General features: G+C 39.0%; 2 protein-coding genes across 5 annotated transcripts; one reads left to right on the forward strand and one right to left on the reverse strand.

The window, feature by feature from the left end:
* Positions 1-547: 547 nt before the first annotated feature.
* Positions 548-7,278, forward strand: LOC136712965 (tectonic-1). The gene is made up of 14 exons (XM_066689813.1): positions 548-968; positions 1,062-1,179; positions 1,324-1,457; positions 1,699-1,859; positions 2,637-2,739; positions 2,924-3,036; positions 3,288-3,308; positions 3,814-3,948; positions 4,129-4,254; positions 4,472-4,554; positions 4,984-5,124; positions 5,313-5,466; positions 6,199-6,330; positions 6,491-7,278. Exons 1-14 carry the CDS (start codon positions 575-577, stop codon positions 6,635-6,637), a joined length of 1,962 nt encoding a protein of 653 aa, XP_066545910.1. The 5' UTR covers positions 548-574; the 3' UTR covers positions 6,638-7,278.
* A 69-nt stretch (positions 7,279-7,347) lies between these two features.
* Positions 7,348-15,505, reverse strand: hvcn1 (hydrogen voltage-gated channel 1). 4 transcript variants are annotated; one of them, XM_066689817.1, is made up of 7 exons: positions 15,426-15,505; positions 14,553-14,671; positions 11,968-12,164; positions 11,772-11,876; positions 10,417-10,648; positions 8,625-8,737; positions 7,348-8,031 (listed from the first exon to the last, which is right to left on the reverse strand). In XM_066689817.1, exons 3-7 carry the CDS (start codon positions 12,145-12,147, stop codon positions 7,975-7,977), a joined length of 687 nt encoding a protein of 228 aa, XP_066545914.1. In that variant the 5' UTR covers positions 12,148-12,164; positions 14,553-14,671; positions 15,426-15,505; the 3' UTR covers positions 7,348-7,974. The 4 variants fall into 4 exon arrangements, with proteins under 4 accessions (XP_066545914.1, XP_066545916.1, XP_066545915.1 ...); XM_066689819.1 differs by lacking the exon at positions 14,553-14,671; XM_066689818.1 differs by lacking the exons at positions 14,553-14,671; positions 15,426-15,505 and adding an exon at positions 14,741-15,343.
* Between the last annotated feature and the right edge of the window lie 1,400 nt (positions 15,506-16,905).

A 16,905-nucleotide genomic window follows, 5' to 3' on the forward strand; every position in this document is an offset into this window, starting at 1 on the left:
AAAGGGAATTGCACTATGTTACACAGTACTGTAGAATAAAAACTGATTTTTCCTTATAATTCAATGCATCATGTATTTAGTGCTCAACACATGCATAGGCCAAGAGTGTGTGTGCGAGAGAGCAAATGTTCCTGTTTATTACAAACACAGTGCTGTTTCTCAGTTCTCATTCCAATGCAAACATATGGCGTACTCGGATGACGTTACAGTGACCTCCTAAATCTTTGGAAGACACCAAGGTTGTACTCGGAGGTCATTTAAACTGACGCCATTGTGGCTCGGCGGGACATCAAATCATCGTGTCCTTAAATGATCCCGCTGCGGAGCCAAGATGGCGAAAATCATATTCACATCGTAACCTTTTGTAGATATAACCTTGACCGCCTCTCTAAAAATAAAATGATAACAACATTCAAATAAAAATATTAACTTTCATTTCACGACTGTCTTGAATTTATGAAAATAAAAATACGACTGTATTATTATCTATTTTTATTTTTCTACCCAGAATGCTTTCAACTGACTTCCGGAGCGAAAAAAAGCTTAGCAACCTGTTTACGTTGAATACGAAAAAATGGCGCTGTTGCTATGGACTTCAATTTTCTGTATTTTTGCGATCACCGCTCATACACAGGTTTCTACTACATTTCAGACACCCACCGGCGATATCAGCACAGCATCTGTAAAAGGTAACGAATCAGTTACCGATGTAAAAGAACTGAACACCACAACGGAGATCGCTGCTCCATCCGTCCCAAAAACAACAGGAGCGGGTCCCCAATCGGCGAGCACCGGGGAAACAGTAAAGGTGGACACCACCACCAATGCTACAGAAGCGACTCTCACAGTCTCCCCGTCGAAAACGACAACCCGGACAACAATTCATTCAACCGCAATAACTACAACCACGGTCCCCTCCACGAAATCGCTGCCTCTCTCCGGTGCCCTCCCTCCTCCGATAACTAACCGTAAGACTTGAGATTCACTACATGAGCTAACAATATTCAAGCAGTGCAACTGCCAGAAATTGTTGATCTAAAACCTTTTGTGTTTTTGTTTAGTTTCCCTCTTGTGTCCGTGCAATACGATGGACAATCAATGCGATGTCAACTGCTGCTGCGACCTGGACTGCGCTGGAGACCTGGCGCTTTTCACGTCTTGCACGGTGCAGAAAGTCATGTACGATATTTACATTCATGTGTCCCGTAGGTTCATAATGCAATGCAATGCAGTGTGCAATAATATCACAATAACTGTGTTTATGCAGAAAGATAGTTTTGGGTTCAGAAATAAACTGACGAAGTAACCTGTTGTATATTTCAGTGCTGACCCCCAGCTCTGCAGCCAGCAGGCTGTCCTCTACTCTTTGAACACGACTGCGGACGGTTTTGCACAGGTACAGTCCACTGCCATGGAGGAGGTCAACCCAAACGTCTTCTGTATACAGACTGCCAACTGTAAGTAATGCTCATGTGAAATTAATCAACATGCAAAAATAATGAAAGAATATAATTACACGTATCTACTCTTAAATTAAATAATTGATGATGGAGTAAGGTTGGGTGTTGTAGGATAACTGCAGTTTCTTTAAAGAAATGTCCCATTATTGGATATCAGTTTGATCAAATCACTAAACAGTTGAAAGCTTAGCTATCTGATTGAATTTAGTTTTTTCTCATAGGTCTTAATATTTTCTAGATATGGCAGCCCTGGAATTTGCCACCCCAGAGGTGCCCACTGAGGGTAACTTCGACAGTCTGTTCCAGAAATTCGTTGGGTTCTTCTTCAGCTCTTCCAGTGGGAGAGAGACAGATGTTGTCTCGAGCAGAGCAAATGCCCAAACTGCCAGTGGCTATCTGGTAAGGAAGGTGCTCCAAGGCTGGATAATTCACTGCTAAAGATAACAGAACACCCATTCCATACATTTGCAGCATCTCACACGCAAGGTCAAGGTCACATCTCAAGCATGATAAAATGTATCCTGACATGCTTTCTTCAGTTAGTCATTAGCATGCAACCAATAAGCCTCCTCTCATTTGTGACCTTTCTTATGTTCTTGCACATTCAGATATTTTCAGGAGCTACCTTTAGCTCCTTTTCTAATCCTAGGTATTTTTAAAGAAACAGGGCATTTTTCTACAGTAGATCTGAGGAAGAACTTCCTACAGCAGTATAGGCGTAGGTTTAGGAGAGGATTTGCAGTGACATTTGTTTGTGTTTTGTTTGCCATTGGTGATGGACAGATACCTAGAAAAGTGTCAGGACTGGTTGTTATAAATGTCCTCCATGTTAGCTGATTTGTTTACATCGTATTGCAGTGTGAAGGGCCTACCTAGGTGAAATATGCATTGACTAAATAGACACTGTTCTTGTTAATAAACATGCAAATGAGTGGAGGCTTACAAAAAACAAAACAAAAAAGGCCTACATCAACTACAGCCTGTAAGTACATCAGAGCCAGGTCCCTGGCTGCTGCTTTTGAGTTCCTACATTGCAAAGTGTCCCAACATTGTCACCTGATCTAACTGTGGTGCTAACCCATCAAATAATCAACTCTTTTATTATAGAGTTTATTATACCTGATCATCTTGTTGAACTTGTTTTTTTGTTTTTGTTTTTCTAATTCCGTGTCTCAGTATGCCGATGTAATTCAGACAGTAGACAAAGATGGGATCCAAGGATTTCTCACGCTGCCAGCCCCCTCTGTCACCTCTCAGTGCACTGACGCTAACCCAGCTGGTAGGTGTCAGCTAGATCACTACAATTGCCGGATTTATAGTATAGGAAATGTGTTGGAGCACTGTCCCTTCAGAGCAAAGGTTCTCAACCCTGGTCCTGGGCATCCAGTGTATTGATTGATACTTGAAGCAAGCTGTCAACTACTCGTTCGAACCATGAATTCAATAGTCTCTCTGTACTGCAGCCTTCTTAGAATCCCAGAAGACGCAGTGTATTAGGAATCTTGACTTGGCGACAGACTGTGCCAACGTGCCTGCCCTGAGCCCCCACAACTACCTGCAGGACAGAATCCTCTCTGTGAGTGGCGAGGGAGGGGGAGACAGGGAGGGAGATGGGGAGGGATGGGGAAGGGAGAGAGATGGAAAGGGGAGTGCTTGGGAAAGAAATATTGCCTTTATACTTGTATCCCAAAGGTTGTCTTTTAGTGCAGGAATGTCTTTCACGATTAAGGGTGACAGATCTTTCTTGTGGAAAAACAGTCAGAAGTACAAAAATGTTTTTGTTGTGGCACTTTTTCAAAATGCGTTTTCCTTTTTTTTTAATTACAGATGAAAAACAATGGCAGTGAGGTAAGTCTTTATTTTTATGGACCAAACATTTTACTACTTTTACCACAGTATGTACAGTAGTGCAGGAGTCGGCAACCTTGGCTTTCACACTCCATTCTATCACAAGCAAACTAATCCAATATTATTTAAGTGATCTCTATCAGACAGGATAATCAATTAAGGGCCAATTCAGAGGTTAAGTGAATAAACCTCAAGGTGGAACACAGTCCTGGGCTGGAATGACTAGGGAGTGTCAAGGCTGTCTCGACAACTGTAAACCAAACTATACAGAATGGATGCAGCTAATTAGCATAAGTACTAATTATTGTGTAAGACTTAGATAAGTGAGTGAGTCCTTCAGAGATAATGTACAGCTATAATTAACTCTTTACCTTCTACTACATATGTTTTTTGGGGTTATCCAGACTTCTGAAATATTGTTAATAGGAAACTAAATATGAAAATGTGACTATAAACATAGACCAAGAGCAAATATGATTAACTTGGTGTGATTGTTTTTCTCCAGCTTGTCAACATCTGGGTGAGCTCTGTGACACTGCAGAGCCTCAATGGGACGCGCATTCGACTGAACTCCACTGACATCACAGCCTACAGCCCGGGATGGGACAAAAACTCTGTGTGTAGCAATGTAGTGCTCAAGGTAAGTTACTCGCTCCCTACCTGTCTCTATTCCATGCAGTTGGTGCAGCCCAAATTGCACAAGATTACATCTGTTATATAGTTAAAAACACCTTTCACACAACATATTAACTTATAGGCTACAGCAAGACGCATGCAGTGCAGTACTTATTGAAAATGCGTATTCTTGTGTTTTCTGCAGGTTATCTACGAGATTGAATACCATGAAACCGGGGCCATTGTGAATGCAAAAGTGGCCTTTACTCTGGGTGCAGTTGACCGTGACATGCTGCCACTACAGCAGGACTTTCAAATTATTTTCACGCAGGTACGCTTAACCAATCCTTGGAGACCTGTTGTTTATTTTAGATTTGTTAGGTCTTACTGTATGCAAATGCTTTTAAGTTAGTGTGCGTTGAGGCATCTTCTAAATGTTTATCGGTTAAATACTATATTAATACTACTAATATTGGTGTTATTATTATTATTATTATTATTATTATTATTATTATAAAAAAAGAACTGTCATTGACTTTGTTTTCCAGGCAAGCACACATCCAGTCCCCTTGAGTGGAAATCCTGGCTATGTGTTTGGGCTCCCTCTAGTGGCTGGTTGGCGACCTGCAGGATATCCTTTTATCCACCCCAGAGCTGCATGCAGCGTTCATGATCTCATTGCTGTTTATAACAGGTTTGCGTGTAACATGACGTGGAGAGAGTCAGATTTAACAGGCTCCTAAACCATGCATCACCAAATGATCACATGGCGAGGTATTTCTGCTTGAGGTTTACGCGGGTCCTCTGCTATGCTGATGGATATTGCAGATTTCATGGATTAAGTGCAAAAGTTCAAGCCTTAAAGCCTCTTTGGTGCTCCACATAAGGACATTTTCTTCTGAAAATGAAAAATCTTAATTACCATCTTCCTGCTCTAACTGTGTTTGCGCTCTTTACACAAAAGGCTGCAGCTGTTAATTACCATACGTTGTTATTTGCTGCCAGCTGGTCACAAGCAGAATACTGCGCTTTGGGTTTTGTCCTTGACCGTCTCTTGCACGTCTGGCATTTATCAGAGTGCAAACCGGTTTGGGGGACTGACCGTCCTGAAAAGTTCAGGCATTCAGGACTGTCTGAACAGCTCTGGGGAGAGGAGTCCAGTCCTGTTTGGGGTGAACGTGGTGTCAGGATGTACGCTCAGGTGAGGCTATAGCAGCAGCAGCAGCAGTAATACTGCAAGAAACTGAACTGAAATAACAGTAGTGTCCATTGTGTGAACTGGTGTGGCATACTGTATGGCATCAGTCTGCATGAGCCCTGTATCACTGTGCATGGATTTTGTTTGTGAAGTACACATATGTGACATGAATCCCACTGTATACCCTACAGGGTGGACAGCTCTGACAATTGCACAGTGCTGTCTGAAGTGATCCTGGGAGTGCTGAGGGGACAAAGTTTCCCCCAGTACGTGGCTTCCTTTGGGAACTCTCAGCCCCAGGAAGTCTTGGACTGGGTGCCAATCAAGACTGTGAGCAGCGTGTTGGTAAGAATGCCTTACAAAAGGCCACTGTCCTAGATAGTTGAGCAATTCTGTTACACAAGCACGGAAGAAAGTTATTGATTTTCATACTTAATTTGACTGATTTAGGAAATATGTGATTTAGTTTAGTAAGAGTTAATGTTTAAATAATGAATAAGTCTTTAATAATTTATCAGTAAGCATTTTTCTTTTTTCCCCAACATATATATTTCCCATTTCGGTTTTACCAAACTCAAATCATGAATCATATCATTAGAAGCTAACGAGCCTACTGGGTTCTATAATTCTGGGTGTAACATTTTAAATCAAAGTTATTAAAATTATTTCCTCTTCACAGACTTTGTGACTTGAATCTGATACTCCAAAGTTCATTTTAAAAGTACTGGCAACTACATTCTAGGATAATTGTGTGAGCGTCACGTTATCTGTGTAAAAAGCCCCTATTTGGTAAGAAGAGAGGGGAACATTTCTAGTTTTTAAATATTATGGTTCTCTTTATATTAATAGTTTTGTGTAGGAAACTGCCTGCCATTTTGAAATGTCTGAGTCACTGTGACACAAGACAACATCTGAAGGGGAAAGCCGTGATTTGTACATCTTCAGTATTGGGTTCACAAGGAATAAATGGCACAAGTGAGGCAGAAAGCAAATCAGCGGCTTAACATGCACCAATCCTTACACATCAGATCCTGAAACTTGTCATGTGATTAACGACCTCGGCCCTTGTGTTTTCAGAGTGCCCCGAGCTGTAGTGTTCCCCTGTCTGTTCACCTCGAAGTGAGATGGACTCTGTATGGGTCCCTGGTGAACCCACAGGCTCAGATCGTCAACGTGACTGAAAGGATCTCGGCTAACTCCAGTAACTTGGTGAGTCATAATACAGATCTCAAGACGTCTATGAAGAAAGCGTAGTTTCAATGACAATATTCAAAAGATCTATTTTATGCCTCTGGGAATGAGTGTGTGTGAGCATTGGGGAGGCAGGCCCTGTCACCTGAGTTCTGAAGCTCCTCTGTTGTGTTCCCAGCAAGCTCTGGCTGAACCATCTGGGCTTCTGGGACTTTCCAGCACGGTGACGTTCATTGCAGTGTCTGCCCCAGCCCAGCCGGAGTACAAGGCCCCACCCACCATCGATGCCTCACTCCCCTTCGACTTCTTCTTCCCCTTCGTGTGACGGACAGGTGCTGGGGGTCTCTTAGGAGGCGGGCTGTAGAGCTGGACTGATGTATACTAAGGTCTCTTCCCTAGCACCTCTGCACTGAAACCTCCAGGGAAGGGCTGTTGCAGAAATTTGATTGTATGTAACTGGAACACTGGACATCACTGAAAGGGAAGATACAACACACTAGAGCAGGGGTCTCCAGCTCCATTCCTGGCTTTTGTTCCACCCCAGCCTTCAGTTACAGGCCCAAGCTGATTAACTGCAAAACGTCAGACCATCAAATCAGAACAACTTGAAATGTCATTCGTCAGGATCTTAATTTGCATTCATTTGCAGACCACATCCTGTTGTCGAACCAAAGCCTAGCCCCTCCAAGCCTATCTTTTGTGCAGCTACTACAGTCCTGTGAGCGAGTGAAAACCCAAAGATGATCTGGATTGTTCCATGTTTGTTAATGATTGTCAAGTAGGTCCTGATCATTTCTAGTGTGTTTGTTCTTTTCCTCAGAAAGCCCTTGAGGATGTAAAAACTGTAAATGGTGTCACTACAGACTATTTATTTTTGAAATGTCAATGATGTATATATCTGAATGGTTATTTTTGTACATGTTGGGGTGTGTTTTGATACAGCTTTAATAAACTTTTAATATCATATTGCTTGAACATGATTTTCTTTCCTTTGAAAAATCCTAAATAAAGACTCACCACTTCATAGCACTGGACTCATATCATATTAGACTTATATTAGGCAGTTTCTGTACACAATAGTGCATAGAAGAGAATAATTGTATAAACAGTTGTGGTACAATTGAGGCAAGTCACAAGTGCAGAGGTGGCAATTAAAGTAACACAAAGTAAGTACATATACATTTGCAACCTGGCTTTCACAATTACATATTTCAGTATACATGAGCTACATTATCACAATGCCCTTACAGTACACACTGCATTGCCTTTAAGTCTGAGTTACCACATCTCATTAAAATAGCACTCAATCTTGACTACAGCCATGCCAGCCTGCAGTGGATTTAGTTTAGATCTCCCTTTAATATCAGAGCCTTTTTTAAATGGAGTGTACAGTTTCAGCAGAAAAGTTCACTTTTTTTTACGCTCCATTGATAATTCTCTCTATACATTGTAGTTTTCAACTGTACTACAAGCATGGGTTTTCATTACTCTATACTGTTAATAAACCAAATAACATCACATTAGAAAATACATAATTCTTGACCTGCCACCGTGCTTTCCAAGGATCCCACTGTGGATTTTATACTTAGAGGTGAATAATGTTTTTCTTATTTTTGGTGGGAAGATCTGCAGAAACTGGTCCATCTTTCCCCGAAACACAACCTAGAATTTAATTCCATGTTGCTGTAACAGAGTGCGTAATCGGTCATTTTCCTGCTCCTGTGGGTGGGGGGGAAAGAAAAAAAGTATGTCAGCCATGGTGCCTTTACTGTGTGATACTCCATCAAGGCATTCATACAGCAGAGTTTAAAAATGGGGCAATAACATATCAGCACAATCTAGGAATTGCATACCTGAACAGTCAGTACAATGTTTTGTTCTTGGTAAACATTAAAAAAAAAAAAAAAAAAAAAAAAAAAAAACTTTTGTGCCTCTCATATCTTACTGATATTGCAGCTTTTTGTCTGTTATAATGCAGGTTAATAATTAACAAACACCTCACTTCCATGTAGGTATTTCAGTTCATTGCATGAGGTATAAAAGTGTGTGAACTTGTACTTGCAAATAAGATTTGATTGTTACCTTAAGTTGTGTAATGTGTAATATATTTTCCCTGTAATATTGTGTAAATGTAGAACAATTGAAATTGTTAAACCATGCCAGTCACATTGGATACAGATGTCTGCTCAGAAACAACAACAACAATAATAATAATAATAAGAGTAATAAGTCACAGGGCAATGTGTGCATTTGCCTTGTTTCCATACTGTCAGTATGTACTGGAGAGGAAGTCAATCAAAGACATTGTTTACCGTTCGGTTTTTGTGTTGTTGCAATTCGTGGACCTGCTGTGTGAGGTGCTCGTTGGCTGTTTTCAGCTTCTCTACTTTGTGTTCAGCCTGCGTCTTCACTGACACCAGAACCCCTGCAAACAAATGTACAAATAATGGTGACTGCTGCTCGATACAGGGAGCAGCCAGAGTCCCGAAGGCTTGAACCCAATCCAAAACCTAGACTTGCCTGAGAAGCACAAATTCCAGTCCCCATTCTTGATGGTGGCATTTGTTTTTTCCACATTTTTCATTCTGCATAATTCTTAAAAAGGGCTTTGTTTTAATTTTGCAATGGGTGGGTAAGCCAATTTATCTATCTATTTATTTTTCTTTATCCAGAGTTTCATATAAAATGATGTATTCATTTTAACACATCAGCACTGCACAGCTTTAGTAACAGCCTAAAGTAGAAAGAACGATGAACATTATAACAGTAGTTAAATGATATAACATAAAATTTTACCAAGACAAAAAGTGAAATATGTGGAAACGTCATTGTTAATCAAAGCCCTGGGCCTACATTTACAGACTGTGTTTATTTTATTTTTATAAAAAGGAAACACAAAGGTGTGGCCCTAGAAATCATCCATAGGAAGCAGTTAAAATGGTTTTTGAGGAATGCTAAATTACAGTCTTCCAAAGATTTCATCGACACGTTGCACAGCTTGTATGAATGCAAGTCAGCCAAAAACACCCCAGCCTGTCATTTTGAAGACTAGCCACACTGCTCTTCTTTCGACCCCTAGCGCCGACACCATCACTCTAATTGTACAGTCTTTAAGACAGATATCCACTCTCCATGTTTTCTATTATTATCCAAGTTGAATTAAATTTGAGCAAAGACATGCTCATCTACACATCTATAAAACGATAAACTCATATTCAATAAGTTGGGAATCCTGACAGATAATCAAAGGTTTTTCATATTCATATTCTGTTAATCTATTTTAAGAATACTATATTATTATATATTACTAATTGTATTAATTTCATATCCTATTGGTAGATTCATACAAGCCTGCCCCACAAAAATAATGTGGGGTCACTTGAGGCAGGTCACATATTTAGCCCCACAGAGACAACAGAACACCATAACCTTAACAGTTTGGTTATCTAAAATAAAAAGACTCCATTCTACAGTTGAGAGCTTGTGTCAAAATTATATATATTTTGGAATATATTATTATTATTATTATTATTATTATGGTGGGGGTTAGTGCTCTTTTTCAGAAGAAAATTTTAATTAAATGATCAGTGTATTATTTCATAATGCATAGTTTAAATTTACCCAATTTACTGTGACAGTGGAAATTTAGGGGCTTTTTATTACATTTTTCCAACAACTTTTAATTTAAGTAATGGGCATGATACAAATATATATTTTTTATTTAAATGGGCTATGTGTGGTTAATTATTCAAACATCGTCAGTTTCTGTTAACAAGAGAGAACAAAATCGATGTGATTGTCACATGACGAACCTTCAAACATTTGGAAAAACCTCCAAAGTTCTGGTTGCCAAACGAACCTTGGAACCCAAGACAGCCCTAGTTTCTAATTTACCCTTATTCATTGGAAGTCAGAAATGAGGGACCTGGCTTGTAATGTGCATCTTTTTTCACTCTGAAGGGCACTCCCGGTCTAGGGGTATATTCAAATAGAAATCCTGGTTTCCATGAACCCTTTGAGCTTGTGCTGCTCATCAGGGATGCTCTCCTAGGGCCAAGGGCAGTGGTGGCCAGGGCTGTGTGTATGAAGGTGCCATTCGCTCACCGTTGATGATGCGAGCCACCCTCCAGAGACGCAGCAGGATGAGCAGGCCCATGCCGTCAAAAGCGTCCTCATGGGAGATGTAGACTATGTCCAGGATGAAGGACACGATGACCACCACCCCGTCAAACACCTCAAACTTGTGCTTGAAGAACTCCAGCCGGTATGCATAAAGCTTCCCCGCCAGCTCCACCATGAAGAAAGTGAGCAGGGCCAGACTCAAGTAGTGAAACACCTGGACAAAGATGCAGCAGAGAGAGAGAGAGAGAGAGAGAGAAAAAGAAATGTACTGGTAAACAGTAACCTTCACTATGTACTTTTCAATGGCAGCCTAAAAATCCTTCAGTATAAATGTATACCTTTTCTCCACTGTTAATATTACATTTCTAATGTGCTTTGTGATTTTCTATATGAAAAGTACAAAAATAAATACATCAAATGTATTATTTGTATTAATAATAAAGCAGGGTTTTTCAAATCTAGTCCTCAAAAGGCCACAAGCCAGCAGGAGCCCTTTCCCAACAATCAAATACAAAACAGGGTTAAATGGGCTCAGATTAATAATTATAAATTCACTAAGTTGAACAAATACATTAGGACTAATTAGGAGCTCAGTTGAAATGAAAAGTAAATAAAATTTGTGAAGAACTGCAATAATATGTAAATGAGTAATGGCTTTTACTAATTGACATTTGGGGACAGAGAAAATGACTATAGTATGTTGTTCTGCTTAAACTAGAAAAACAAAAACACAGAGATCACACCCTGAGGTTATATTCCAGTTAGTTCTATTCCTATACAAAGGCAGTCTTCAACTCCGACAGCCAGCCGATCAGTTACTTAAAATACTGTACTGGAATTCTGTGACTGGAATAGGTGCTGTGAATGCACTTAATAAATTAAAAAAGGAGAACATACTCAGTGCTTGCATGACAGATGCACATGTTAGAATGCTTTTAAGGAAAGTTGCCTAGGGAAACAACTCTTATTACACAAGGCCAGAACAGAAAAAATATGAAACTAGAAGAGAACTCAAGTATTGGCAAATTTTTATTTTAGATTTTCCCAAGTTGGGAAAGCCCATTTTAAACTTGGCAGTGGCAACTCACACACAGCCCTTTGGGGGATGCTGCTCACAATTGGCTTGGACACAGAGCGAGACCAGTAATGTTTGTACTAATGGACTTGCAAGTGACGCCACCTGTTACTTTTAACGAGTGGATCTAGTTTCTAAAGTTTTATTTCTCTCCAGTGTGGTTTTAAGAGTACACCAAAATGTAACATCTTCATAATGAATGCAACAATCTATGCATTCATGGGAAAGACACTGCTTACAGGTTGGGAGTCAGTGCATTTACCTGGGGGGCTATCTTGTGCTGGTCTGCCTTAATGATAGAGAGATCCATTAGTAGCTCACCGAGCACAAAGATAGCATCCAGAATAACGAGGCACACCACAGAGATCTGCAAAATACAGTTAAAAAATTAAATTGTACAATGATTTTTTATTTTTATTTTTAATGAAGCTCCATTCATTTGTGGGATTCGGTACTACCTGGAACTTGTCGGAGCCGAAGAGGCCGCGCAGCTTGTCACGGAAGGTGGCATTGCGTTCTAGGGGGGGCGCTGCCTCACCCGCCTCATCCCCTGGCTCATGCAACTCCTCGTCATGCCAGCGCGCGAATGTGTGTTTGTCATCACCCACGGCTGTGAAGTGCCTCAGATAACGAGACATGGCTGATGCTACAGGGCCTGCAAGCACACAAACACAATTCAGTGGTTCACAATGCACAAGGTTTTTCATTATAATTTTATTCCCTCCATGCACAGTTCTTAAGAGCTGGTCAAATCATTTTTTTTTTTTTTTTAAGTAATTCATTACTTCTATATGGGTTTTTTGTTTTTAATTAAAATCAGTTAAAACTGAATATGAAAAATAAGCTGAATGTTATCAGGCTGATTTAGGGCTCAAATAAATCAAAACGTTGACCCACACACAAATTGCAGGTTACGAAACTCTGTGGCATTTTGATTTATAGTAGAAAGTGGCTTCTAACAATAAATTTAAGCACAGTACAGACTTACATTTTGTGATTCACAGGTGGGTCCATATTTTTATTTGAACTAGCCCTTGGTCTGATTTAGCACCTTTAATAAGGTGATTTGCTTGACACAAGACAAATGATACTTTCCTCTTTCTTGATTTATTGTAAATTGTCTAAATTGTAAGAATCTCTCTCAGGTCAATTACAGTATTCTTCCTTGGATCTTCCTACAAATGTCACAGATGACTTCACTGATCAAAACTATTAGTCTGAGTCTTTAAACTAAATGAAACTGAACCCAAACCTTCTCACATCACTTACATTAAACTCCAGGAGGTAAAAGTTCACTGTTAAATTACACAAACCACTACAAAGCCACAAATAAAATCCTTGCTATGAAATGTGTAGGCCTACACAAATCTAAGACAAAACACAGTGAAAACTTTAAATACATCAGGACCTCAACTCAAGTCTCGGTGCTTTTCCTTGATTAAATATGAACAATCAAAATAAATAAATCAAATGCACAAAGGCCAGAATAGCTCCTGGACATGATTGATACAGAACATACATTATGCTTATATATCTGGATAGATGACAGTTTTCACCCAAATGTGGAGTATCACAATGATGCCTGTTGACTTTTTGCTGTGTCACCATTTGCTCTTTCCTCTTTCTTGTTCACTATCAGCAAGAGAAGTTATGAAATAAGTTCCCACCTTCACCAAAGAATCAGACACTTGTAGGTCTGACTTTCACCATACACTACAGCTGTTTGGCAACCCGAAAGACAGAATGGTGAAATGTTTCAATGAGATACATATAATGAACGCTTCCAACGCCAAAAGCAAAAAATGGAATGCTAATGTGACCAATAACTACATATAATGCATCTAGTATCAGCCAGTCACAAAGATAAAGAATACATTCTGTACTCACCAGTATTGCACAGTGAAAGGGATCTTCCAAGTAATGCATGTGAGTGCATACTAACTACACCCAAAAAACTTATTTGAGCAAAATGTCCTACCAATGAGCAAGTGATTAAAATGCCCCTCACCTACCACACCCTTTGCATGGTATAATTCCTCATTTTAATGACAACCAGCACTTTCCCGATAAGCAAGTCACCAGCACAAAGCACACTGACACTTTGCAAATATTGATACTGCTTGTCACCAAGGAATACATTTATTTTAACCAACCTGAGAGACTTTTTTTAAAATTTGTTAAATGAATGTTTCTCTTTTAGACTGAGAAACAGGGCACAGGGAAAACTGGTTATGCAAATACAAAATGAAAAACACATACATGAGTCAGTGCATTCCACTTATACTGCACTGTTGCAGCAGAACAAGTTGGAACATATCAAAAAAGGCTTCATCCATGGAGCATGACCAAATACACATCTAAAACCAACAATGTACCTTCCTGTCTTTGTCCCCTAAAACTAATGGATAGGTCCACACAGACAGCACAGGGATCAGATGAGAGTTTCTCTGTACACGTGGTTCTCTCTTATATTTCATTTTGAGATAATGTAACGTAAAACTAAACACACCATCAGTGAAGAAAATTCCCTTAAAGGTTTCATGGCCAGGAAAGTAATTATGAAAAAATGTAAACAGTCTAAAGTAGCAGGTGCAAATGGAGATATTCATGTACACCTCCTGTCTACCCATCTTCCATGGTCTATCATTACAGTTGTGCTCGAAACATTTACACACATTTCATCACCATCAGCCTATTTCGATCCACTGCTGGATAAAGGCGTCTTTTGATATTCTTTTGTCCATCTATCATCTGTTCTTCTTGCCATGTGTCAACGTCTCCAGCCCATTGCCATTTTAACATTTGTACTCACACTCTCTCTCTCATATATATTATACACACACACTCAATACAAGGATATATATATATATATATATATATATATATATATATATATATATATATATATATAGTTTTTGTCTTGTTTATATATATATAACAAAATGAAATGAAGATGATATAATGGCAATTCATATAGTAACAATAACAGAACAAAGACGGACAAAAGAAGCTAGAGAACGGATCTCAAGAGATTAAAAAAGACCTGGAAGATGACCACAGTTAAAGACGGGAAGATTAAATAAGCTTTGCTGGTGCAAGCTGAGGATAAGACATCTGGAAACATCTTTGGGAGGCCTTCATCCAGCAGGCGATCGATAAAGGCTGAAAATGATGATACACAAACACACATGTTAAATACATACATAGACCAAAAAATAAATACATACTTACCGTTAGCAATATATAGATATATATTCGGTCAGTCTATTTGTAACTCTTTTAACTGCCTGTTGTAATAATGTGTTACCGACACTTGTCTGTCTAGTTATGATTTATATTAGTGCAGTAGTTCCTCTTTCAATGTGACAAACACGTCTCTAATCTCTCCACAGTGTAAATAAACCCTCACGGGTGGAGGCACACTCTTTCCGAAGGGTCCGTGTCGTGTTTATCTACTTTTTATAATTCCGTTCACAATTATATATATATATATATATATACATACATACATACATACAAATAGTTAAAAGTAAAATAAGTGAATACTACTTGATAGAAACATTTATAAACCACATAATACGACACCAACCAACCGTTTCAGAAAACTAACTTCTCTCCCTATTTGCATCTCGTGATTTCCTGCTCGCAAAAGAAAACAAATTAAATCTGTCAAATTACTGTCGTTAGCGTTATTTAATCTTTGACTAGTTGATATTTATGTATGTATCTTTCTTTAAAAAAATACATGCAAGTAAAAGTTTTCGAAGAACTATTTAAAAACACCAACTCGACAGAGCGGATCTCAACAATCCCGGGGATTCACTTGGAAATCAAGGTCTACTTCCCCCACAGAAGTCCGCAATACTGTTAAAAGCGATGAGAATATAATTATTAATGTTTTATTAAATAAATATACCTGAAATGTATATTTTATGTTGGTAAGTTTCTTTCTCCGTTTTTCCCCACAAAGAATCTTTGACCCCATTGTAATCCCGCCCCTCACCTTGAGGATTCCCAGTCTGCAGTTTTTCTCCTCCTAAAAACGAAGCTGGAATTGAGTTTCCTTCACACAAGTTGAATGCAATTTAATATAAACTACAACAACACAACTGAAGTACACAGCTAAGTAAGTTACACTTTGGTCAGTGCTGCAAGCCTCAAAATGCCAAAAACTTTAATTTATTTACAACATTTAAGTTAGCAGTTTTCGCCATGACAAATTCATTACATTTCATGGACTCTTTTGAACCTCATCCTGCCGAATTGTATGGATTTTAAACTATGGATATGTAACCCGTAAGTTATGGCAAGTCCGCGAAACAGACGCACAGTAACCCAAATATTTAACGAATCGCAGCACATTATTAAATACATTGCTATGATAATTATTGAGGTTTTTTTTTTTTTCTTTCTTAACGTTTTGAAGATAAAGGCAGAAATTTGTCTGCGTGTGTCACAAGTTATGGACTAAGCGCCGCAAAGTACAAGTCTATCTCCTATACTTGGGTTGTGTTGTCAAACCAATGTCCTTCCTTTATTATGCACATATAAAACATCCCTTCCTCACGTTTCACCGTTACATGTCCAGTTAAAAGAAACTAAATATATGCACAGAAGAGCCCATTTGTGAAGACAAACTCACAGAAGTTATGGCACCAGTTTCATCAATAGTAATGTTTGGCCAGTAGATGGCATTCCAAAACAGCGCTAGGAGATGTCTATTAATTAACTATATAACCATGAGACTGAAGAAAGCGCTATTTCCTTGGATGCGCATTGACCACGATCACTTTTTGAAGGGGAGGGTGGAGGACAAAAAGAAAACTTCAAACTGCATCTGTGGGTATACCAGCAGTTTTATAATTTTTAATGCGAAAAGCCATGGCAACATCACACTGGAGAAAATGCATAGAAACAAATATGTAAACCATTCACATACATTATGGATGCAATCTCTTGCTAAACTAGATGCATTCAATGCAGGCGCTCTTCGTGTAAGGTTCGCTGCTGGGATGTGTACATTGCCACCTCTGATCACACTCCTAGAATCATCTATTGGCAAATATACAAGTCAGGCACCTGTTCCTTAAAATGTAAACAATCAAATACAGGTTTTCTAGCTTTTATTTTGCAAATAAAAACAAAAAAACACTTCATTCTAGAACATTACCCCCCCCACCCACCCCACCCCCCCCAACATACACAATCCCCACAGTCTTTATTAAACATGTATACAATAGTTTAAATGTGGAAAATTTGAACTCATGAGGTTTTATACAAGGTATTGCCAATGCTGGACAAAATTATGCAAGGTATATATACACACAAACACACAAAAGATTTTCAGTGAGACAGAAGACGAGATTGAAATGAAATCATTCTCTAATGAAAAACTC

This window comes from Amia ocellicauda, chromosome 17 (genome assembly GCF_036373705.1).
Source record: "Amia ocellicauda isolate fAmiCal2 chromosome 17, fAmiCal2.hap1, whole genome shotgun sequence".
Classification (NCBI taxonomy): Eukaryota; Metazoa; Chordata; class Actinopteri; order Amiiformes; family Amiidae; genus Amia; species Amia ocellicauda.